This window comes from Oncorhynchus mykiss, chromosome 9 (genome assembly GCF_013265735.2).
Source record: "Oncorhynchus mykiss isolate Arlee chromosome 9, USDA_OmykA_1.1, whole genome shotgun sequence".
Classification (NCBI taxonomy): Eukaryota; Metazoa; Chordata; class Actinopteri; order Salmoniformes; family Salmonidae; genus Oncorhynchus; species Oncorhynchus mykiss.
Window position 1 is genome coordinate 35,542,947 of NC_048573.1, and position 25,511 is coordinate 35,568,457.

The 25,511-nt window shown below is 41.8% G+C and overlaps 2 protein-coding genes and 1 pseudogene across 3 annotated transcripts; 1 reads left to right on the top strand and 2 right to left on the bottom strand.

Annotated features, from left to right (window-relative positions):
- Positions 1-1,830: 1,830 nt before the first annotated feature.
- On the top strand, positions 1,831-9,031 carry LOC110531971 (putative UDP-GlcNAc:betaGal beta-1,3-N-acetylglucosaminyltransferase LOC100288842). Of its 2 annotated transcripts, none has more exons than XM_021615518.2 (2): positions 1,831-2,007; positions 5,949-9,031. In XM_021615518.2, the coding sequence occupies exon 2, from the start codon at positions 6,183-6,185 to the stop codon at positions 7,287-7,289; it is 1,107 nt and encodes a 368-aa protein (XP_021471193.1). In that variant the 5' UTR covers positions 1,831-2,007; positions 5,949-6,182; the 3' UTR covers positions 7,290-9,031. The 2 variants fall into 2 exon arrangements, with proteins under 2 accessions (XP_021471193.1, XP_021471194.1); XM_021615519.2 differs by having other exon boundaries at positions 5,965-9,031.
- A 4,889-nt stretch (positions 9,032-13,920) lies between these two features.
- Positions 13,921-19,592, bottom strand: LOC110531156 (annotated as a pseudogene).
- A 1,722-nt stretch (positions 19,593-21,314) lies between these two features.
- On the bottom strand, positions 21,315-23,325 carry LOC118936388 (pro-thyrotropin-releasing hormone-A-like). Its single transcript, XM_036987869.1, has 3 exons — positions 23,191-23,325; positions 22,683-22,877; positions 21,315-22,091 (listed from the first exon to the last, which is right to left on the bottom strand). The coding sequence occupies exons 2-3, from the start codon at positions 22,870-22,872 to the stop codon at positions 21,547-21,549; spliced, it is 735 nt and encodes a 244-aa protein (XP_036843764.1). The 5' UTR covers positions 22,873-22,877; positions 23,191-23,325; the 3' UTR covers positions 21,315-21,546.
- Between the last annotated feature and the right edge of the window lie 2,186 nt (positions 23,326-25,511).

Below are 25,511 nucleotides of genomic sequence, written 5' to 3' on the forward strand. Positions count from 1 at the left end.
AATAATAAAGAAAACACAGATAACTAAGGCCAGGGCGTGACAATATCTCTCTGGTCACCCCCAAAACCATATTCTTTCTTTGGCCGCCTCTCCTTCCAGTTCTCTGCTGCCAATGACTGGAACGAACTACAAAAATCTCTGAAACTGGAAACACTTATCTCTCTCACTAGCTTTAAGCACCAACTGTCAGAGCAACTCACAGATTACTGCACCTGTACTTAGCCCAACTATAATTTAGCCCAAACAACTACCTCTTTCCCTACTGTATTCATTTATTTTACTTATTCATTTTGCTCCTTTGCACCCCATTATTTTTATTTCTACTTTGCACATTCTTCCACTGCAAATCTACCATTCCAGTGTTTTACTTGCTATATTGTATTTACTTTGCAACCATGGCCTTTTTTTTGCCTTTACCTCCCTTATCTCACCTCATTTGCTCACATCGTATATAGACTTGTTTATACTGTATTATTGACTGTATGTCTGTTTTACTCCATGTGTAACTCTGTGTTGTTGTATGTGTCGAACTGCTTTGCTTTATCTTGGCCAGGTCGCAATTGTAAATGATAACTTGTTCTCAACTTGCCTACTTGGTTAATTAAAGGTGAAATAAATAAATAAATCCAAATAAAAGTGCACTCCATGGAAACAAACACAGATGAAGGGAACGACAGCACAGAGGATGTACATGCTAGCGAGTGCACAGGGGCAGTGAGGGCAAAAGGACAAAAGTGGTTTGTCACTCTGCTACTTAATAATAAACCACAGCAATGCCAGCTAGATTCAGGGGCCACATGCAATTTTATAAGCCTTAAAGACAAAAGGAGGCTCGCGCCCAGAGACAAACTCACACAGAGTAGCACCAAGCTGAAACTGTATTCAGGCCAGTTCATGACCTCTTTAGGCCTGTTTGTGACAGAGTGTGTTTTACGTGGCCAGAAACACACCCTTGAGTTTGAAATAGTTGAGGCTAGTCTACAGCCATTACTGTCAGGTTCTACATGCGAGTGCCTTGGGCTCATTAACTTCACCATCCCTGCTGATCTTAACATTATAGACAAAGTCCAGTCTGGGCCCCTGAGCAAGGAGACACTCCTAAGCAAGTACCATGATGTCTTCAACGCACCGGTCGAGTCAGTTCCCAGGGAAGTCCACTTTGAGTTGGACGCAGCAATCCAGCCTGTCCAGTGTGCACCCCGCAATGTACCAGTGGCCATGAAAGCAGCTACGAAGGCTCAGCTTGACCACGCTCCTACTTGGTCGAAGTGAATGGATCACTGTACCTTTGTAACAGGGTTGACCTTCGGATTGCTGAGCCAGCACCTACTCAGAACCCTGATGGCCAAAGGGGTCGCATGACAAAAGACAGAACCCCAGCAAGTCACATGGGGCCTGAGGCACTGGGCGAAGAGCCAGGGGATCACAGGTCGGCTGCTCCCTCGCCCATCAATTCTCCCCTTAGACATTCAGGTGACACGCCTGTGCGGGAACCCGCAGTCCTCGCAGACAAGCCCCCTGTCTTTTCACGCTGCGGGTGTCTGTCCCAGCCACCAAAAATACTTAATCTGTATGTTTCCCATCAGGGATTGTTGACAGAGATAAAAGTGAAGAGAATATCAAAATGTGTTGTTACCTGAGAATTTGTTTTTTTTAAAATACTGAACTGTTCATGTTGGAAATTGTTACTAGGTTTGTTTTGTTAGTGAATTGACACCTCCTGTCCTATTTTATTAAATGGAAGATGTTATGGGTGTAAAATGGCACAGTGATGCCATCTGTTGGTAAATGTTCATTATTGCAACTCTTGTGTTTCACCGGGGTGCTTGAGATACCCGGATGTTTGATGTACTCGAACAAGACTGGTTACTCGCATCAATGCCTCGGTCTCGTCATTTAACATTCAAGCAAATTGTTTCTGCTCAGCGGGAATGAATTTGAAACCGTACAATATTGCGGACCAAAACGGAACCATGGACAGAATGTGTTGACACTGTCGTCTTCAAGGTTTGATGTTATTGCGTTTTTATTTATTAGCGTGCTCAGATGATATCAGCATTTGATTGTTAGGCTATACAGCCGGGGTGTCAAACTCAATCCATGGGCCTAGTGTCTGCTGGGTTTAGTTTTTTCCCCTTTCAATTAAGACCTAGACAACCAGTTAATTAATTAATCAAGTACAAGGGACGAGCGAACAAGCAGAGACTTGGCCTTCATCGGAATGAGTTTGACACGTGCTATACACGATGATAAGCAATATTTTTTTTACCTTTATTTATGCAGAGAATGTAAATTGACACTATGGTCTATTTTGCAACTGTTGCCTGTATTACAACAAACAACAATTCAAAAAGCTCAAAGAGATAACATATTACATAAAGATCAGAAATACAGAGCAAAATTATTCGATTTTCAATCACAAACAAATACACGAGCAAGCAACATAAGTACAGGAAATACACAAAGAAAAACAAAAAACTATCATAAAAAACAACCACATTCCTTGGTAAATAATTGAATCTGAATTGCCCGTAAGGCACTAATGCATCCTATTTGAAGCAGTCAAATAAATGTAATACTTGTCAATGTCGAGAGCATAACCTTCATAGTGCCAAAACGCGCACAGCACAACTGTAGCCTAGTCAAGCCAATCCCTGGAATGTTGTGCTGTTAAACGGCATTTTCTATAGAGGGGAAGTTCTCTGCAGGTGTTATTGCCTTCCCTGTAAGTGGAAGGGAGGAGTTTAACGATATCTCGGTTGGTGTGGTGGGTGTGTGTGTATATACAGTGCCTTGCGAAAGTATTCGGCCCCCTTGAACTTTGCGACCTTTTGCCACATTTCAGGCTTCAAACATAAAGATATAAAACTGTATTTTTTTGTGAAGAATCAACAACAAGTGGGACACAATCATGAAGTGGAACGACATTTATTGGATATTTCAAACTTTTTTAACAAATCAAAAACTGAAAAATTGGGCGTGCAAAATTATTCAGCCCCCTTAAGTTAATACTTTGTAGCGCCACCTTTTGCTGCGATTACAGCTGTAAGTCGCTTGGGGTATGTCTCTATCAGTTTTGCACATCGAGAGACTGACATTTTTTCCCATTCCTCCTTGCAAAACAGCTCGAGCTCAGTGAGGTTGGATGGAGAGCATTTGTGAACAGCAGTTTTCAGTTCTTTCCACAGATTCTCGATTGGATTCAGGTCTGGACTTTGACTTGGCCATTCTAACACCTTGATATGTTTATTTTTGAACCATTCCATTGTAGATTTTGCTTTATGTTTTGGATCATTGTCTTCTTGGAAGACAAATCTCCGTCCCAGTCTCAGGTCTTTTGCAGACTCCATCAGGTTTTCTTCCAGAATGGTCCTTTGTTTGGCTCCATCCATCTTCCCATCAATTTTAACCATCTTCCCTGTCCCTGCTGAAGAAAAGCAGGCCCAAACCATGATGCTGCCACCACCATGTTTGACAGTGGGGATGGTGTGTTCAGCTGTGTTGCTTTTACGCCAAACATAACGTTTTGCATTGTTGCCAAAAAGTTCAATTTTGGTTTCATCTGACCAGAGCACCTTCTTCCACATGTTTGGTGTGTCTCCCAGGTGGCTTGTGGCAAACTTTAAACAACACTTTTTATGGATATCTTTAAGAAATGGCTTTCTTCTTGCCCCTCTTCCATAAAGGCCAGATTTGTGCAATATACGACTGATTGTTGTCCTATGGACAGAGTCTCCCACATCAGCTGTAGATCTCTGCAGTTCATCCAGAGTGATCATGGGCCTCTTGGCTGCATCTCTGATCAGTCTCCTCCTTGTGTGAGCTGAAAGTTTAGAGGGACGGCCAGGTCTTGGTAGATTTGCAGTGGTCTGATACTCCTTCCATTTCAATATTATCGCTTGCACAGTGCTCCTTGGGATGTTTAAAGCTTGGGAAATCTTTTTGTATCCAAATCCGGCTTTAAACTTCTTCACAACAGTATCTCGGACCTGCCTGGTGTGTTCCTTGTTCTTCATGATGCTCTCTGCGCTTTTGACGGACCTCTGAGACTATCACAGTGCAGGTGCATTTATACGGAGACTTGATTACACACAGGTGGATTGTATTTATCATCATTAGTCATTTAGGTCAACATTGGATCATTCAGAGATCCTCACTGAACTTCTGGAGAGAGTTTGCTGCACTGAAAGTAAAGAGGCTGAATAATTTTGCACGCCCAATTTTTCAGTTTTTGATTTGTTAAAAAAGTTTGAAATATCCAATAAATGTCGTTCCACTTCATGATTGTGTCCCACTTGTTGTTGATTCTTCACAAAAAAATACAGTTTTATATCTTTATGTTTGAAGCCTGAAATGTGTCAAAAGGTCGCAAAGTTCAAGAGGGCCGAATACTTTCGCAAGGCACTGTATTTATATATATATATCTATATCAATGGTGGAAAAGGTACTCAATTGTCATGCATGACTAAAAGTGAATATACCTTAGTAGAAAAGGACTCAAGGGAAAGTCACCCAGTAAAATATTACTTGAGTAAAAGTCTAAAAGTATTTGTTTTTAAATATACTTAAGTATCAAAAGTAAATGGAATTGCTAAAATGTACTTAAGTATAAAAAGTAAAAGTATAAACCATTTCAAATTCCTTATATTAAGCAAACCAGATGGTACAATTGTCTTTCTTTTGTTGTTGTTGTTGTTGGATAGCCAGGGGCACACTCCAACACTCAGACATAATTTACAAACAAAGCATTTGTGTTTAGTCTGCCAGATCATGATAAGTGTGTGAATTGGACAATTTTCCAGCAAAATGTAACAGGTACTTTTGGGTGTCAGGGAGTAAGTAAATGCACGGAGTAAAAAATACATAATTTTCTTTAGGAATGTAGTAAAGTAAAAGTTGGCAAAAATATAAATAGTAAAGTTGTGGAATTTCTTTCCTCCTTAATGCATTTGAGCCAATCAGTTTTGTGTTGTGGCAAGGTAGCTGTGGTATACAGAAGATAGCCCTATTTGGTAAAAGACCAAGTCCATATTATGGCAAGAACAGCTCAAATAAGCAAAGAGAAACGACAGTCCATCATTACTTTAAGACACGAAGGTCAGTCAATACGGAAAATGTCGAGAACTTTGAACGTTTCTTCAAACGCAGTCGCAAAAACCATCAAGCGCTATGATGAAACTGGGTCTCGTGAGGACCGCCACAGGAAAGGAAGACCCAGGGTTACCTCTGCTGCTGAGGATAAGTTCATTAGAGTTACCAGCCTCAGAAATTGCAGCCCAAATAAATGCTTCACAGAGTTCAAGTAGCAGACACATCTCAACAGCAACTGTTCAGAGGAGACTGCGTGAATCGGGCCGTCATGGTCGAATTGCTGCAAAGAAACCACTACTAAAGGACACCAATAATAAGAGGAGACTTGCTTGGGCCAAGAAACATGCGCAATGGATATATATATATATATATATATATATGTGTGTATTTGAGTTATACTACCCCCACCTTGTCACAACCCAACTGATTGGCTCAAATGCAGAAAAAAAGTTGACAAATCAACTTTTAACTAGGTATACCTGTTAATTGAAATGAATTCCAGGTGACTATCTCAGGAAGCTGGTTGAGAGAATTCCAAGAGTGTGCAAAGCTGTCAAGGCAAAGTGTGGCTACTTTGAAGAATATCAAATATAAAATATATTTTGATTTGTTTAATAAAATGTTGGTTATTACATGATTCCAAAGAAAGTAGTGAAAAATAAAGAAAAACCCTTGAATGAGTGTCCAAACCTTTGACTGGTAGGTGGAAAGACTTACTCTCTTTCGTTTTTATTTGCACTGAGAATAGCGACACCATTTTGATGCATGTAGAGTGTTGTGGGAAGTAAGGCCATTGACAGCTCCAGGTAAATGTCTGTCTGTTAACCCCAATTTGTATTTGCCTCTTTAACGCACAGTTTTACCGGTCTGCAGAGTGAAAGCATCACACAACACCCACCAACAACCTGGATAGTTATCCGCTAGCAGATCAACTGAGGTTCAAGCAAGAGATGCAAGAGACAACGAGGAAGTAAAACATGAGAAAAGCAAACAATTCAGAGTTATAAAGCTGGACTGAGAGAAGACCAGAGGATAAAGAGAGAGAGAAGGGGTGAGTTTTTGCGCTGCAGTGTGGAGGTTGGAGGGAGGTCATGGTGTGGCAGGGGCTGTGGGTGTTTAAGCCCCGCTTTGGGAAGCGTGGGGGCCGGTTCGGAGTGGTGCCTGCTCTCTGTCTGCTGATAGTCAGTGCTGCCCTGCTAGCTCTACTCTTCATTGACTCCATTGAGTCATGGGCCACATACATGAATATGAACACAATGGTAGAGGCACAGGGGGGGATCATACCCCCTCAGAGTGTCCCCCCAACCAGACCCGAGGAGTACCTCCTTATGCCCAGCCCTCATGTCTGCCAGCATGCCAAGCCCTACCTCATCACCATGGTGACCTCCGCCCCAGCCAATCAGAGGGCCCGCCAGGCCATCCGGGACACGTGGGGTGGGGAGGTGGAGGTCAGGGGTCATAGGGTCATGACCTTGTTCATGCTCGGGGTGGCCTCTGACCCCGGGCTAGCCAAACTGCTGATAGATGAGTCCTGGGAAAGAGGGGACCTGATTCAAGGGCGTTTCTGGGAGTCCTACTCCAACCTGACTCTGAAGACGCTATCGATGCTGAGCTGGGCCCAACGCTTCTGCCCCCAGGCCCACTTCCTGGCCAAGGTGGACGATGACGTCCTGTTCAACCCTGGAGCCCTTCTGCTCTACCTGAACAGCACCTACGAGCACGGGGACCTGTACCTGGGCCGGCTCCACCAAAACGTGGCTCCAGACCGAGACCCAGGCAGTAAGCACTACCTCCCTAGAGGGGCGTACCCTGCCTCTGTCTTCCCCGACTACTGCAGCGGCACTGCCTACATCCTGTCCCGCTCCGCCTTGCTCAAGATCTCCCTGATGGCCGCTGCCTCGCCTCCGTCCACTCCTCTGCCCCCCGAGGACGTGTTTGTGGGACTGTGTGCCCGTGAGGCTGGAATGCTGCCCTCCCACTGCCCACTGTTCTCTGGTGGGCCTGTGGTGCCTTACGGGCGCTGCTGCTACCAGGCCATGGTGTCCATCCATCACATCTCCCCCAGCGAGATGCTCCGGTTCTGGGCTGACGTCCACTCCCCTCCCTCCTGCTCCTGGTTGGGTATGCGTGCCTCCCTGGGGGTCTGTAAAGTCCGGGCCATGCTGGGGACCTTTCTGGGGGTGGAGCAGGGGCTATGAGAGTGTTATTGCCATTGTGGATAGAAAATACTATTGCGTTATGGGGGGCTGTTTCTCTGCCAGTATTTCAATACTGTGAATAGCACAAGTGGCAAGCACTCTATTTCATTAGCTATGATGAGGAATCACTGTGCAGTGTGAAAATGTACTTTTATTTTTATAGACTTTTAGGAACACTTTAAATGTATTTTATGGTGATGATTATTACGCTAGCATTTTGTAAAAGCTGAAGCTATATGAATCCGTTGATTTATTAGTGTGAATATATTTTTAAGACTGTTAAAACACACACTACACAGACATTAACTGTAGATATGAAAATATTACTGACCAGGAAACATAACATACAGGATATCCTAATGTCAGTGTTTCACCTATATTAATTCCGCAGTGTTTGATATTTCCTTTACATTGTACTATCCAGTACAACAATGAAACATTTAAAAATCAAATGTAAATGCTTAAATGACAAATAATTTCTCACGTTTGTCATTTCATTTGCTTGTTGTGATAGCATGAATTGTGACAAATTACATCAATTGGCAATTGACAATGCTTTTCCATACTCCCTCCAGCATGTGGCATTTTTTCATTGTTTCGCCCAACAAGCAAGGAGTTTTTCTATGGAGGTCAATGAGGGGGTGTCGAATTTGGTTAACAAAAAAATGTATGGATTATTTGCTGCATGAGGTTTATTTGATCGAATAGAAGTTTCGTAATGATTATGTTGATACGAGTCTACTGATATAAGTAGGACACATGACATCCCGGCAACTTTGAGAAAAAACATGTTAAATCGGAGTTGTCTCTAGATGGCTATGCATATTCATGGCATGAGGCTAGTACCATAGCTTCTCTCCACTGAATATAGGCGGTTGCGGGCGGTTGTCAACATCCCTCATCGGATATTCAAAAAAGGATTACAATAATGAGCTGTATCCACCAATCCAAAGAAAGGATAGGCGGGAGCTAGACAGCCCGCCATGCCGCTTTGTGGGCAACGACTCCCATTGTTAGGGTGGAAAGACATGTACAGTGCCTTGCGAAGTATTAACTTAAGGGGGCTGATAAATTTTGCACGCCCAATTTTTCAGTTTTTGATTTGTTAAAAAAGTTTGAAATATCCAATAAATGTCGTTCCACTTCATGATTGTGTCCCACTTGTTGTTGATTCTTCACAAAAAAATACAGTTTTATATCTTTATGTTTGAAGCCTGAAATCTGGCAAAAGGTCGCAAAGTTCAAGGGGGCCGAATACTTTCGCAAGGCACTGTATCTTGTCAGTATACGGTATCTATAATATTTGGTATTGCTAGCATGCCCAGGCAACCTCTTCCGCCTCACATTACCAAAACACCGCCAACCGTGTTTGATTGACAGGTCTAACACATTGAAAAGGCAAAGGAGCAATGAGGAAACTATATAACATTTGAATTTTGACAGTCTTAAACCACAGAGTTTTGGAAAATAATTGTCAATTGTAACTGAGAAAGCATGAATTGTGACAAAAAGAAAATGCAGTCACAACAAGCAAAAACATGAGAAATAGTTTGTCATTTAAGCATTTAAATGTTGTTTTTAAATATGTCAGTGTTGTACTGGATAGTACCATGGAATTTAAATATGTGACTAGTTTCAGGAAACTACTTCACAGGAGAGGCATTTCAATATAATAAAAAATAAAAAAAATAAAAAAACATTTTTTGGGCAGAAATGCCTTCTGGAACATGTGAACTTTCATATGCCTTAATCATTAATGTGTATGCCATCTGTAAATATGAATTTAAAAAAAATACATTATGAGCCTAGTTGATTTAGCCATGGAAAAAGACCGTAACCTTCCCGCTAGCCATTATTGGCTGAGATAATGGATGTGCTGCACATGCCAAGAGATGAGTTAGGATTGGTCTGCCATGTAGCACGCTTCCGTCTATAACATGAGCTGCTTAGTATTTGTAGGTAATCCTTTTCTAAAGCGGCATTTTTGAAATGACTAAAAAAGTGTTTCTAAGGCTTTTGAAATGGTTTTGAAAGTTGTTTTGAAATCAGTGTAATGCCTGATGGAAGCAGAGTGTGATAGCTAAGGAGATGGAGAAAATTCAAGCATTTGATTGCAATTGAGGAGGGAGTCAAAAAGAGAACACATAAGGCTGTTGTATAAAACACCTGTCTCCAGATTACATCTTCAAACTAAGGGCAACCATGGCATCCGTGACGGAGAGGGAGAAGCGTTCATCCATCTATACGGGTAAGAGAGTCTAGCTAGCTACATTTTCAGAAATGATACATTTCTAATTTAGTTTTCATTGCAAGTTAAAGCTTACTGTTAGCTAACTAGCTAATGTTACATGTATGATCTGTGTAGTAATATACGTATCTCATTGCGATTTGCATGCCATGCTAGCTAACATTGAGCCCAGCTAGTTGGTTAGCTTTAACAATCTGTAGATTTATGCAGGGTAGTAATGCTATGATTTGGGATTATGGTTAATTGTTTAGCTAGCTATCTAGCTATATGTTTAAACAAAATACTCCACTGGGCAAGTAACCATTTCACTGTACCGTTTACAACTTCTGCATCCTGTGCATGTGACAAATAAACTTGTATTTTATTTTATATAGTGTGTGTTACCAGAGACGCTAATGTGAAGAACATCAACTGCACAAAAGTCTAATTTGGATATAATTTTAGGCCAACAAGTCAGCGTCCAAGTTCTAAAATTCTCCGGTAGAATGCCCTGCTTTTATTTTGTCACACTCGCAACCGTAAGCTATTTTCTGAAATTAGTACACTACCGTACTCACCGTGTAGCACAGTGGTTCCCAACCAGGGGTACGAGGACCCCGGGGGTACATTGCCTATCCACAGTGGGTACTTGAGAAGACTCATGAGACCATAGGCTTACTGGTAAAATACAAGAGGGGGTAATTTGGGGGGTACTCCAGGCATAGCAAAATACTGTTGGTGGTACAGTAACCAGAAAAGGTTGGGAACTACTGATTCAGCACATGGTCTCACATGTGAATCCTTAAAGAGATGGGTGGGGCTAAGACTTAAGAGGGTGTGAACTATGCTGGATGGGTGTAGAGAAAGAGCTTTCCAGTAGTTGTACCAAAACATTCACAGGCCAAAAGTGGGGATACAAGTTTGTCAACTTTCAAAGGAGATTTACTTTCTCAATGTTCCTCAACTGTAATGTAATGATATACCATTTTCTAGCTCTGAGCCTCTACTTTTATCCAATGTAAAAACACATTTTGCTACATAAGACCAAATCGAGCCTGATGCTCACATATTAAACAAACTTTGCTATTTCAAACTTTACTATTTGGCAGGTATTATGCATGCTCAATCATGAAAGTGATAATGCTATATATTACTTTGAACTTTAATTATAATTTTGTCACAACAAATGCATACCCATTTAGGAAAAGGAATTACAAACATATTGATTTATCATTTTTGTCCATTTGTCTTTTCAATTGACTTTCGGCAGCGAAATGCTTCCATATATTTTTTGTATGGACATGTATGGATTTTTCTGGGCTGGGAGTAATGATTTGTCTGACCCAGAGAGGGATTTTGTCCACTGCTGCAGAGGGCTTTTCTGCAATCAGTTGAGATCCAATACAGAGTCAAATGCAGTTTACAAAATGTTGTTGACAAAAGTACATCTCTTGGATTTTTCAGACGTGGGGACATAATTTGACACCCACTCATCTCTTTGCTCCTGTGTGCAGGATAAATAGAATAACTATCTAATATATTATTGTTTACAATAACCTTTCAATACTAATGTGGTCAGAAGCGAACTGGAACATTGTATGAACAAAGGGTGGATCCGGGTTGCATGTAAGTTCTTCCTTAATATAGATGATGACGACAGGAAGGCAAAGCGAGGCAAAAAAAATGAAACCCGAACCTTCCCGCAGTTGCCTAGCAACCAGGGGGCAGGTGAATCATATCCTGAATGTCTGTCTGTCCACACAAAGCTATTTTACCCATTCTATACAGTTCTGTCATTTTCACTCTCATTTGTGACAAACTCTGCCCCCCTGGGTTCAACGTCTATGCCACTTTGGTTCAATGTTGTTTCATTGAAATGACATAGAAACAACGTTTATTCAACCAGTGTGTGCTGATTATAAGTAGTCACGTGCAAAGCAGGTTATAACATGCAAAGTCTTGAAACCAGACCTGCGTGCAATTAATCAGCCAATGTCAATGAGCATTGATAAAAACACTCTTGCATGAGATAAACCAAACTTGATTTTCTGGTTATTGCACACCCATAGAATGGTCTGCTGAGAAATGAATCAACAATGTCCACTTCCTTGACGTCCACATAACTAAATAGAATAACATGTATTGTCCTAAACTAAGGCGGTGAGGGCCGACAGGTAGCCTTGCGGGTAGGAGTGTTGGGCCAGTTACCATGGTCTTTTGATCCCCGGGCGCCGAAGATGTCGATTAAGGTAGCTTTTCGCACCTCTCTGATTCAGAGGGGTTGGGTTAAAAATGCGGAAGACACATTTCGGTTGAATGCATTCAGTTGAACAACTGACTAGGTATCTCCCCTTTCCCAGTTCAAGGCTTATACATTTAAAAATTGTGAAATCTTGATAAAAAACTCATATTTCATACATAATTATTTAGCAATTAAATAATTCAGAGGTGTTAGGATTATAGAAGCACAATACATTGGTGGCGTTACCCTCGCATACAGAAGAGCAGGAAGGCAGTAAATATGTGGTAGTTGCTTTGATTATCAATGAGTCCCTGGCCTTCAGGGAGAGACAGTGCATTCGGACAGTATTCAGATCCCTTCATTTTGTTACGTTACAACCGTATTCTAAAATTAATTCAAGTTTCTCTCATCAATTTACACACAATACCGCATAATGAAAAAGCAAAAACAGGGTTAGATTTATTTTTTGGGGCAAATTTAAAAAACCAAATCAAATTTTATTTGTCACATGCGCCGAATTCAACAGGTGTCGACCTTACAGTGAAATGCTTACTTATGAGCCTTAACCAACAATGCAGTAACAAAAATATGAATAAGAAATAAAACAAAAAAATAATTCAAGAGCAGCAGAGTTAATGTGCGGAGGCACAAGTTAGTCAATGTAATTGAGGTAATATGTACATGTAAAAATAGGGGGAGCAATGAAAATAGTGTGGGTAGCCATTTGATTAGATGCTCAGGAATCTTATGGCTTAAGCGCGCACCCGAGGGGCCCCCGTGTTGAGGAACAGCGTAGCGGATGTGTTGTTACCTACCCTTACCACCTGGGGGCGGTCCGTCAGGAAGTCCAGGATCCAGTTGCAGAGGGAGGTGTTTAGTCCCAGGATCCTTAGCTTAGTGATGAGCTTTGAGGGAACTATGGTGTTGAACGCTGAGCTGTAGTCAATTAATAGCATTCTCACATAGGCGTTCCTTTTGTCCAGGTGGGAAAGGGCATTGTGGAGTGAAATAGAGTGCATCATCTGTGGATCTGTTGCTGCACAGCTATTTTCAGGTCTCTCCAGTGATGTTCTATCGGGTTCAAGTCCAGGCCTCTCAAGGACATGGAGACTTGATCCGAAGCCACTCCTGCGTTGTCTTGGCTGTGTGCTTAGGGTGGTTGTCCAGTTGGAAGGTGGACCTTTGCCACAGTTTGAGATTTTTAGCGCTATGGAGAAAGTTGTCATCAAGGATCTCTATGTACTTTGCTCCGTTAATCTTTTCCTTGATGTTGACAAGTCTCCCAGTCCCAACGTCTGAAAAACATCCCCACAGCATGATGCTGCCACCAGCATGCTTCACTGTAGGGATGGTGCCAGGCTTCCTCCAGATGTGACGCTTGGCATTCAGGCCAAAGATTTCAATCTTGGTTTCATCAGACCAGAGAATCTGGTTTCTCATGGCCTGAGAGTCCTTTAGGTGCCTTTTGGCCAACTCGAAGCTGGCTGTCGTGCCTTTTACTCAAAACCTCAAACTGTGGCAAAGGTTCACCTTCCAATTGGACAACCACCCTAAGCACACAACCAAGACAATGCAGGAGTGGCTTTGGGGCTAGTCTCCATGTCCTGGAGTGGCCCAGCCAGAGCTGAACCTGATCAAACATCTCTGGAGAGACCTGAAAATAGCTGTGCAGCGATGTTCCCCATCAAACTTGACAGAACTTGAGAGGCTCTGCAGAGACGAATGGGAGAAACTCAGTTGTGCCAAGCTTGTAGCGTCATACCCAAGAAAACTTGAGGATGTAATCGCTGCCAAAGGTGCTTCAACAAAGTACTGAGTAATGTACATTTTATTTATTTTATTTATAAATTTGCAAACAGTTCTAAAAACCTGTTTTTGCTTTGTCATTATGGGGTAATGTGTGTAGATTGATTAACTCGTTGTTTTTCTCAGCAATTTTAGAATAAGGCTATAACGTAACAAAATGTGTAAAAAGTCAAGGGGTCTGAATACACTGTTTTGTGTCTGCAGTGGCTGTTGGAGCCTGCTGTCTGGGCTTTTGGAAGAATGTCCAAGAACGTGTATCTGAAAGGTCAAAATTCATCCCCACAGAGGACCAATGGGAGTTGACACATCCACTGGTCCCTCTGTCCAGCTGCTGCCGCCTCTTCTTTTTTCTCTCTTTATCTGTCTTCATCCTGACTTCCACTGTTTTCCTGATCACTTCCGGAGGGGTGGAAAGCTGCCAACAGAGGTTAGGGATCAGAAAGAAGAGCAAGAGATGTGTGTTAGTAAAATATGAAATAATGAAGACATTTCATGTAATTGTATTGTGTATGAGTGGTAATAGAACATGGCACAAAGGAGAATTTGAATCAGAATTTCATTCGGACCTGGTATGGCCATGCTGGTGAAGCCCTCTCCATTGCCTATAACAAGCACGTCTTCAAAAGGGACAGAAGTCTACCACCCACACTGAGCCCTGTGCCCTGTGGGCCATGTAGGGCTTAGTCACTGGGGTTCCACCCACATCTCTGTATACCTACAGAACACACACAGATAAGCAGACACAACTTGAGCACAGAGACACAGACTCAGTCATTAACAGATACTGAGTTTTTTTTTTAAGAGTCAGAAACAGTACAGAGTTTGGACAACAGAGCTGGGTGCCATGTTGCTACCCCAGAGCAATCCATTCTCTCACTTTTAATGAGTATTTAGGTTCCAGTTCTGTCAATTTCATAAGTATGCTTGGTTCTAGATTCAGTGGGCCATATAGGTTAATATAGTTTGAGGCTATACCATGGCTTGGTGGAATGGAACTATGGAATGGCAGGAAACATTGAGTTTATATTGAGGATCACAGGGAAATACAAAAGGCATGGCACACAAACATTTTAAGCAGTATGTATGACTATAGTGTATGACCTGGACTATGTCTCCCGTAGCGGCGGACAGCAGGCCCCTCTGACTTAGAGACAGACAGGAAGCTCCCGCAGGCAAGAGGTAGGACAGCAGGGGCCAGTAGGATCTGATGTCATATACCTTCAGCCTCTTGTCCATGCGCGAGGTCACCATGTACCTGCATAGACAGGAGATTCTTACAGGAAAACCCTCTGCTGGACATTTATGGAAGTACACCAGCAAAGACAAAAAATAAAATGACCCAAATGTGTGGATTTCATATGGACTACAACAGCTACATTACATAACATTATAACCACCTTGCAATAGCTAAGAGACCAAAACTAGAACGATATTATGTTTTTGATTGAGACTCACGTGCCAGTCTTGTCAATGGTGACCAAGCGCATGCCTCCCTGGTGGCAGAGCATCTTGACAAGCAGCTCTCTCTGGTTGGGCGTCCAGAGGGTAACGGTGCCGTTGGAGTGGCCCAGGTAGATGATAGCGTTGTGTGGGTTATGGGCCATCACATCCAGCCTTGGTGCAGATGGCCGCCGCCTCCTTATCTACCGACACGTCCAGGTGCTGCAGGGAACCTGTCGCACTCTGGAGGAGGGGTAGAGGGACAGGAGTTCACAGGTGAGTCTTGGTGGTGGTTCACCTGACTACGCTCGCATGTTGTGTGAGTAACCTTGCTTGAGAGCTGAAGATTTGTGTTAGCCCCCCAGAGCTTACTTATGTCTTCAGTCAGTTTCACATTCATATTCTCAACAAGCACATTACACAATAGATTCCCCTGACATATGACACAAACATTACAAAGCTAGTATAAGTTAACACACCGCTGTGGCCAGCAGGAAGTGGTAGGGGAGAAACTGCATGCGGAAACCATTGTTGAGCTCAATGCCCTTGTTGTCATAGATATAGAGCCACTTCTTCTGAGCCACTGTGAACATGGCTTCACAGTGGAGCCACCTAAAGGACACAGAGGAGTACAGATTAGGATGATTCAATGGGAGAGGAAATAATGCCTAAAATGTGCATGTAAATGAGTGTGTAGGGTTTCCAAACAAAAACTCATCTTTTGACCAATGGGTCAATGTTAATTGTGTAGATTTTCCTCTAAGAAAACCAATGGTCCAAATCTCATATCGCCATCATAATCCATTCAAAAGTTTGGAGTTTTTACCCTTATAAAATGGCCAGAATTAGGGTGACTAAATCAATGGAGGTGGTAAAAAAGTATACACACACACACAGCAAAAAAGAAACATCCCTTTTTCAGGACCCTGTCTTTCAAAGATAAATTGTAAAAATCCAAATAACTTCACAGATCTTCATTGTAAAGAGTTTAAACACTTTCCCATGCTTGTTCAATGAACCATAAACAATTAATGAACATGCACCTGTGGAACGGTCGTTAAGACACTAACAGCTTACAGACGGTAGGCAATTAAGGTCACAGTTATGAAAACTTAGGACACTAAAAAGGCCTTTCTACTGACTCTGAAAAATACCAAAAGAAAGATGCCCAGGGTCATCTGCGTGAATGTGCCTTAGGCATGCTGCAATTAGGCATGAGGACTGCAGATGTGGCCACAGCAATAAATTGCAATGTCCGTACTGTGAGACACCTAAGACAGCGCTACAGGGAGACAGGACGGACAGCTGATCGTCCTTGCAGTGGCAGACCACGTGTAACGACGCCTGCACAGGATCGGTACATCTGAACATCACACCTGAGGGACAGGTACAGGATGGCAACAACAACTGCCTGAGTTACACCAGGAACGCACAATTCCCCCCATCAGTTTTCAGACTGTCCGCAATAGGCTGAGAGGGGCTGGACTGAGGGCTTGTAGGCCTGTTGTAAAGCAGGTCCTCACCAGACATCACCGGCAACAACGTCGACTATGGGCACAAACCCACCGTTGCTGGACCAGACAAGAAGTGCTCTTCCCTGACAAGTCGCGGTTTTGTCTCACCAGGGGTGATGGTCGGATTCGTGTTTATCGTCGAAGGAATGAGCGTTACACCGAGGCCTGTACTCTGGAGCGGGACCGAATTTGGAGGTGGAGGGTCTGTCATGGTCTGGGGCGGTGTGTCACAGCATCATCGGACTGAGCTTGTTGTCATTGCAGGAAATCTCAACGCTTTGCATTACAGGTAAGACATCCTCCTCCCTCATGTGGTACCCTTCCTGCAGGTTTATCCTGACATGACCCTCCAGCATGCCACCAGCCATACTGCTCGTTCTGTGCGTGATTTCCTCCAAGACAGGAATGTCAGTGTTCTGCCATGGCCAGCAAAGAGCCCAGATCTCAATCCCACAGAGCACGTCTGGGACCTGTTGGATGTCCGGAAACTTGCAGGTGCCTTGGTGGAAGAGTGTGGTAACATCTCACAGCAAGAACCGGTAAATCTGGTGCAGTCCATGAGGAGATGCACTGCAGTACTTAACAACTTGGTAACGGGGCAGTATTTTCACGTCCGGATTAAATGCATGCCCAAATTCAACTGCCTGCTACTCATCCCCAGAAGATAAGATATGCATATTATTTGTGGATTGGGATAGAAAACTGTTTGAATCATGTCTGTGAGTATAACAGAACTTATTTAGCAGGCGAAACCCTGAGGACAAACCACTCAGATTATTTTTGTTTTGTTTTGAGGTCACTCTTTTCAATGGGTTCTCATTGGGAATCCAGATTTCCAAAGGACCTTATGCAGTTCCTATTGCTTCCACTGGATGTCAACAGTCTTTAGAACAGTCTTTATTCCTTTGTGTAATGAAGAAGTACGGCCATCTTGAACAAGGGTCACTTGAAGTGTACTGTTAGATAGAGGCGCGTGACCAGAAAGCATGCTTGTTTGTTTTCTTCCTGTATTGGACACAGATCATCCTGTCTTCAATTTTATCGATTATTTTGCTTTAAAAAATACCTAAAGTTGTATTACAAAAGTAGTTTGAAATGTTTTGGCAAAGTTTACAGGTAACTTTTGAGATATTTTGTAGTCACGTTGAGCAAGTTGGAACCAGTGTTTTTCTGGATCAAACGTGCCAAATAAATGGACATTTTTGATATATATATATAGACAGAATTAAATCGAACAAAAATGACCCTTTGTGATGTTTATGGGACATATTGGAGTGCCAACAAAAGAAGCTCGTCAAAGGTAAGGCATGAATTATATTTTCTGTGTTTTGTGTCGCACCTGCAGGGTTGAATTATGGTTTCTCTTTGTTTAGGGAGGTGCTATCCTCAGATAATAGCATTGTTTGCTTTCGCCGAAAAGCCTTTTTGAAATCTGACATGTTGGCTGGATTCACAACAAGTGTAGCTTTAATTTGCTATCTTGCATGTGTGATTTAATGAAAGTTTGATTTTTATAGTAGTTTATTTTGAATTTGGCGCTCTGCATTTTTCCTGTCTTTTGGCCGAGGTGGGACACTAGCGTCCCACATATCCTAGGGAGGTAAATGCACCTGGTGGCCACACCAGATACTGACTGTTATTTTTTATTTCGACCCCCCCCCCCCCTTTCTGTTAGTCATATCTGTGGAACTTGTTCAGTTTATGTCTTAGTTGTTGAATATTATGTTCATACAAATATTTACACATGTTAAGTTTGCTGAAAATAAACAGTTGACAGTGAGAGAAAGTTTATTTTTTTGCTGAGTTATATATACACATACAATACCAGTCCACGTTTGGACACACCTACTCATTACAAGTAGCCCCTTTGCCTTTATGATAGCTTTGAACACTCTTGGCACTCTCAACCAGCTTCATGAGAAATGCTTTTCCAACAGTCTTGAAGGAGTTCACACAAATGCTGAGCACTTGTTCGCTGCTTTTCATTCACTCTGTGGTCCAACTCATCCCAAACCATCTCAATTGGGTTGAGGTCAGGTGATTGTGGAGGCAAGGTCATCTGATGCAGCACTCCATCACTCTCCTTCTTAGTCAAATAGCCCTTACAGCATGGAGGTGTGTTTTGGGTCCCCATCTTCATCACATTCATCTCACACATCAGCTGTTTGGACTGCCAGTCTAGGCAGGTCACATGACCTCTACTTCCACTAAGCAGCAGGTGGCTGGAATAGAGGAAACACACACACATACGAAACAGACATCTTCTCAAGACCAAAACACACACTCACAGTTAATTTATCCAGTAAATGCAGCTCTAACAATAAAGCAAAGAATATCTGGCCCACTTGCACAGAACACTCAAACAACAGCAGGTGAAACTGACCATCTAGTCTTGTTGTAATCCAGTTGGTAGGGCCCAAACTGAGACAGGTTCAGGTTATTAAAGTACTGTGGAGTGAGAGCGAGTTCGAGACAAACACATTGTTATAAAAAAGACAGATAATTTAAAATCTTCTGCTTGTGGCAACTTAAATGACACATTGTCCCTGAAAGACTCAAATTTGCCCCGGAGGTAATGTGTCTATTCCCACAGCATCAGCGATGTCATCCTGTGAGATGGTGCATGTATCCTCATCCTCGTCTCCCTCCAGGAACCTAAGACCAGAGAGAAAGAGTCAGTTACACCGAGACGACTGGGGGGGGGGGGGGCATTTTTGTTACCCAGCATCCTCTGGGAGCAGGAGGTCGTATTGTGCATTCTGCTTCGGAGCTAGGTCTGAGTAAGCCTCTGAACAAACAAACACATTTCTGGGAGGGCTCGAATGGTTTTGGTTAGTATGCATGCACTTCTGTCTTATGTGTGTGCTTTAGGTGATGAGCAAACAAATCAAGATCGCCACACAGAGACCTGCATTTTGAAGTCGGTTTAGTAATACTTTCCTGTGGATATTTTGTCCCAAATTTCTACACACAAAACGAAAAGACGAAAACAGCAGACAACAGGTAGACTAAGTTCAAATGAATGTCAATACAAATTAACGTGACTAGATTTTTGCATGATAATATGAACTTTAACTAGCTACCAGATAACTAGCTACCTTTTTCACAAGTTTTAGCCCTAGCTTGCTAGTCGCGCATGAAGGAGAGCATCGGCGCAAGTAGCTACAGTGTGTTAACCCTTTCCCCGAATCGAGAACGAGGAAAGTATCGCCAAGAGTAGGTTATCTTCTAAAGAGTCCAGTTGCAGGTGGATCTACAGAAAACAGAGATACCAAGATGTTAATTCCATGTTTTGTATCGAGTGAGAAATGCTATTGCATGTGTGTAGAGTTTTGTTTTGGTCGCACTGTGTGTGTCATAATGGTACTTCACGTGCCTGTGGCCACATCGCATAGAAATGACTAGCTCCTGCAAAAATGCTGGGAAATCCTACACTGAACAAAAATATAAACATGTAAAGTATTGGTCCCATGTTTCATGAGCTGATGTTCAATATGCACAAAATGCTCATTTCTCAAAATGTTATGCACAAATTAGTTTACATCCCTGTTAATGAGCATTTCTCCTTTGCCAAGATAATCAATCCACCTGACAGCTGTGGCATATCAAGAAGCTGATTAAACAGCATGATAATTATATAGGTGCACCTCGTGTTGGGGACAATAAAATGGTACTAAAATGTGTACTTTTGTCACCCAACGCAATGCCACAGCTCTCTCAAGTTGAGGGAGCGTGCAATTGGCATGATGACTGCAGGAATGTCCACCAGAGCTGTTGCCAGAGAATTTAATGTTAATTTCTCTACAATGTAATTTTAGAGAATTTGGCAGTTTGCCCAACCGGCCTCACACCGGCAGACCACGTGTATGGCGTCATGTGGATGAGCGTTTGCTGATTTCAATATTTAAAAAATCATTATTTATAACCTTGTCAACATCTTGACAATATTTCCTATTCATTTTGCAACTCCTTTAATGTATGTTTTCATTGAAAAGTGACCCCAAACTTTTGACTGGTTGTGTGTCTCTGAACGTGGGTGCGTTTTACTTAGCTAATGGCGCTGTAATTGTTGTGTTAGTGGGAACGAATTGGTGTCCATCTCTTCCACTGTATCTAGAAATCACAGTAGGGGAAGGTAAACGCATAATTAACCTATTCCATGTTAGTTGCAAGGCTAAGGATAGAGGCTTTCTCTGAATAGATCTGAATTTCAAACGAAAAACATACTGTAGACCAACGCTCCGTGATCTGTACCAATGCGTTTTATTGTAGGCCTATAACAGCGTTGTAGATACATAACCTAATAAGCTTTAAGGCAAAAGTAACAGAAAATGTACAATAATAATCCGTTTTTATACCATGCAATATATTCAAGTAGAAAATAATCCAGAGACCCACTATATATGTCCGGGGAACATTCACTTGTGTTTTACAACTTGAACGCATTAAATCATAAACCTAACTACAGGTCAATTTGGTCTACATAACTCTGACACTTAGAATCATGCAATTCAAGGCCAGACCGAAGAGAGCAGATTTAAAGCCTGCGTCCTCTGTTGGATGCAGGCTCCCTGCCTGCTGAGCCAAAAGCTATTTCCCTGAGATGCTTCGCTTTATTATTATTTTTCTTTGCCACGTAGGCTTAATCTGTAAAACGAATACATTTCTGAGCATCTCACGACAACAATATTGGTCCAGCAAACAATACAGCTATTCATTAACTTGAAATCCCTTTGAGCGTTACTGATTCTGGCAATTCAAATGTGTTTAATTACACTCAAGCCCCCCCCCCCCCCCCCCCCCCAACAAAAAAATAATAATATCTCATTTAAACATTTCTCAGTACTTTCTGGAGACGTTTTCTGAATATTCGTCATAAAAGCAGCTTGCCAAATAAACTATAGACTACCCATGGCAGAGGGGTCCATATTATATTCATAATAAATCACTTGAAATTATTACTTGTATCAATTTACACATAGATTTTTTTTTTTACAACACAGTATTTCGCAGGCGCCAGCCCACTCGTCACTCCCGTTCAGTCAAATCCTCGTCAGGTGCGGACCTTTTGCCCGGGTGCTGTCTCTTCTCCGCGGCGCGACTCTTTGTCACGTTGTCTAACAGCTCGAGCAACAGGTTGGCTTTACTGCAGCCAGGGTCCAGCACGTCACAGGGACTGTTGGCGCCCAAATCCGGACTCATGTTATACCAGTAACGTTTGCCGGGATGCTGGCGCTTCTCCAACTCCTGGAGGTCCCCTTCGTCTGACTCGTCGTCCACATCTCGCCTGCCAGGATGCTGGCGCTTGCTGTACATCATCAGGTAGCGCTTGCCCGGGTGCTGCCGTTTGGAGAGTTCACTTAGAAATGCGGAGTTCTCTGTAATCTGCTCCAGCATTGAGCGCTTGCCTGGATGCTGCGTTTTCTGGAGCTCCACAAAAGAGTCAATTTCGTCTTCACGTTTTCCTGGGTGCTGTCTTTTCTGGACCTCCCCTGAGTCTTCGTCCTCGTCCTCCTCTCGTTTACCAGGGTGTTGCCGCTTCACTAGCCACTCTGGCTGAGAGGACAATGCCTCTGTAAAATTAAAATGACAACCTGATTAGTTTACTGACAGGGGAAAACATAAATCTGCCACCGCTTGTTATGCCATGTGTACATGTATTTCCATTGAACATACATGAACATGAAAACGTAGGTTATGTCAAACATATTTATTCTATTCTGTTTTCATTATTTCACCATTAAAATATAGGCATTTGTGCTTTGATGCCAGTATTAACTTCTGGAAAATATTGGATGCGTTTCACGGGTGCTTTGCCGGTTGCCCTCTCCAAATAGATTTGCATCCTAACAAATAACACAATCTATTAATGTATTCACGTTAATGTTGCACAAAACATGAATGAAAGATCTTGGAAATGTTGGGTTATTTGTTAATGAAACAATCGAAAATATTGAGTTAATCTGGTCTTTCTGAAACGAATAGAAATGTTTCTTTCGTGCAACTAGGTAACTTTAAAACAGGTATACAAAAGCATAGCTAGAATTAATGTCTTCAATTGTGTTAAATTCTTTGCTTTTCAATTCAATGTAAAACACCCCCGGTTCGTGTCAAACTCGGCCAGTTTGCCAAAACACAAAATCGATCCAAAAGCTATTACGCACCATTCACACCATCCTCATCCTCTGTCATTTTTAGAATGGAGCGGAGCAGGATGCCCTCGGCCCTCTGTAGGATGATGTCGTCTATCTGCCGGTCTCCCGTTTTCTCTTGATCGGGGATGCTCTGTCCTCGAGCCACGGTCAGGTTGCAGACTGCCAGAGATACCAGAATGATCAGGCAGGTGGACTTCATGGTAACTTGGCCATTCGTTCGAAAACAAGAGAAGATATCATTATTAGTGGAAATATACTAGGCTACTTAAAAAAACATGCATCCTATATGATATTTGGTTGACATTGGCATTGTATAACTAATTTGGAGTTCTCTGTCTGTTTTACGCACATAGTACGTTTCAATAACCTATTGGTCCGTAAAACTGGAAAATCCTTTATGAATATATATTTGCAAACTATTTTGCAATGCACAAACTGAAGGTCCAGAGATATTATCTAATGTAAAAAAAAAAATATATATATATATATATATATATTTGAGGTGATCCAAACTTACCTTAGATTTGTGTTCTGGCTATTGTCACTCGCAACACCTCTGATAACCTTCAATTATAGCAAACCAACTAGAAAGGATGTTATTTGCCTCTTGCAGCGGTTGGAAACCCGTTCAGGCAAAGTTTATAGGTATGTTCGGATACAACGCGTCCCGCCATTTATAGTCAGCGGTTACCCCCGTCACGCCAACCACGCTGTAGTAATTTCATAGAATCTTCGTCTCCATTGATTTCACATTCGTGCGCAATTGGATTAAAGTAGGTTCTAACCTCTAGAGGACGCTGTCTGGTTCTTTTCTTGGGCGTCAACTGAGCCGACCAGCCGAATCCGAAGGAGTAAAATATGATGACTGCGAGAGAGGATTCATTCAAAAATGTTCTACTCATATCGCAAAGTGGTGGTGCTTATTTTGCAGAAGACCAATGTAATTCTATTCACTTGTTTTGCCATTGGGGCTGTCATTTTCAAGACGTTTGTTAAGATTATGCTACACTAAATGTAAATCATGATAATATATGGATTAATTCATAAACTACTGCCACCCAGATATCTGTATTTTTTCTCCAACTATAGACATTTATTGATGCATTATGCTAATTCATTTTCAAGATGTTCATTAAGATTATGCAACACCAAATGTAAAGGATGATAATGTATGGATTCATTCATAAACTACTTTTTCCACCACTGCTGAAGTTCAATTGAACATAATAAGTAACTTCTCATTTTGAAAGCATATGTGGCATCGATATGATTCAAACATTTATTATAGTATCAAAATGAACTACAACATGTAAATATCATATTTTTGGTCATACAGACTGTCTTTTTCAAAACAGAGATTTTCTAAGGGTTTAGGAGAAGACTAATTCTATCAATGTCCCTCCAAACCTACACAGAACATAGTTACATGTTGTCAGAGTATTCAATATTATTGTTCTACACACGTTGCATTGGAACGTTGCAAGAACATTCCTGTGTCCAGTTTTCTAAAGGTTAGGAGAATATTCTATCAACATCCCACCAAATTTACACAGAACAAGGTTGTCATGGTCTCAAAATATAAGATATTGTTTTAGACACGTTCCATGGGAACGTTGCAAGAACCTTCCTGTGTCCAGTTTTCTAAAGGTTAGGAGAATATTCTATCAACATCCCACCAAATTTACATAGAACAAGGTTGTCATGGTCTCAAAATAGAAGATATGGGTTTAGACACGTTCCATGGGAACGTTGCAAGAACCTTCCTGTGTCCAGTTTTCTAAAGGTTAGGAGAATGTTCTATCAACATCCCACCAAATTTACACAGAACAAGATTGTCATGTTCTCAAAATAGAAGATTTTAGACACGTTCCATGGGAACCTTGCAAGAACCTTCCTGTATGTCAGTCATCAGGAAGTTAGATCCCTAGACTTTTTTTTCCCCCTGGACTTGACCCACAATTTGTTATGTTACAGCTTTATTCTAAAATTGATTTAAAAAAAAACAAACTCATCAATCTACAAAAATGACAAAGCAAAAATCGTTTTTTAGACATTTTTTCAAATGTATTAAACATAAAAAACAGATGCCTCATTTACATAAGTATTCATACCCTTTGCTATGAGATTCTAAGTTGAGCTCAGGTGCATTCTGTTTCCATGAATCATCCTTGAGATGTTTCTACAACTTGATTGGAGTCCACCTGTGGTAAATTCAATTGATTGGACATGATTTGGAAAGGCACACACCTGTCTATATAATGTCCCACAGTTGACAGTGTATGTCAGAGCAAAAACCAAGCCATGAGGTCAAATAAATTGTCAGTAGAGCTTTGACAGGATTGTGCCGAGGCACAGATCTGGGGAAGGGTACCAAAAATGTTTAGAATGCACTGTAAATTAGCAAGAACCTCCTGAGAACCTATTTAGCATGTTTTGGCATTAGAGTTAGGAGAACATCCCTAAATATCAAACAGAACTTACAGAGAACATGGTTACCATGTTCTCAGAATATCCAATATTAATGTTCTAGACATGTTTCAAGAACATTCCTGTGTCCAGTTTTCTGAGGGTTAGAAGAATATTCCATCAACGTGGACACTCAAATACTGTATCTGGGGAACATTATGAGTAACATTACAAAAATGTTCTCTCTCCCTAGAATTGTTAGCTGTGCTTCCACTGATTCTCATGAAGTGATTATATCATGTTTTATCACTGTTTGTCAATGTCATTAGCTAAGTCATTGTCTGCTGTCTAAATGAGCTACACAACTCATAAAGTGTTGTCTGAAAGTGTTCATACCCCTTGACTTATTCCACATTTTGTGTTACAGCCTGA

Excerpts from the sequence above, each read along its gene's own strand:
- LOC110531971 (XM_021615518.2), top strand. The coding sequence starts at position 6,183 with ATGGTGTGGCAGGGGCTGTGGGTGTTTAAGCCCCGCTTTGGGAAGCGT.
- LOC118936388 (XM_036987869.1), bottom strand. The coding sequence starts at position 22,872 with ATGAAGTCCACCTGCCTGATCATTCTGGTATCTCTGGCAGTCTGCAAC. Across the intron at positions 22,092-22,682 it reads GGATGAGGATGGTGTGAATG|AGGCATTGTCCTCTCAGCCA; the intron begins GTGCGTAATAGC and ends TTAATTTTACAG.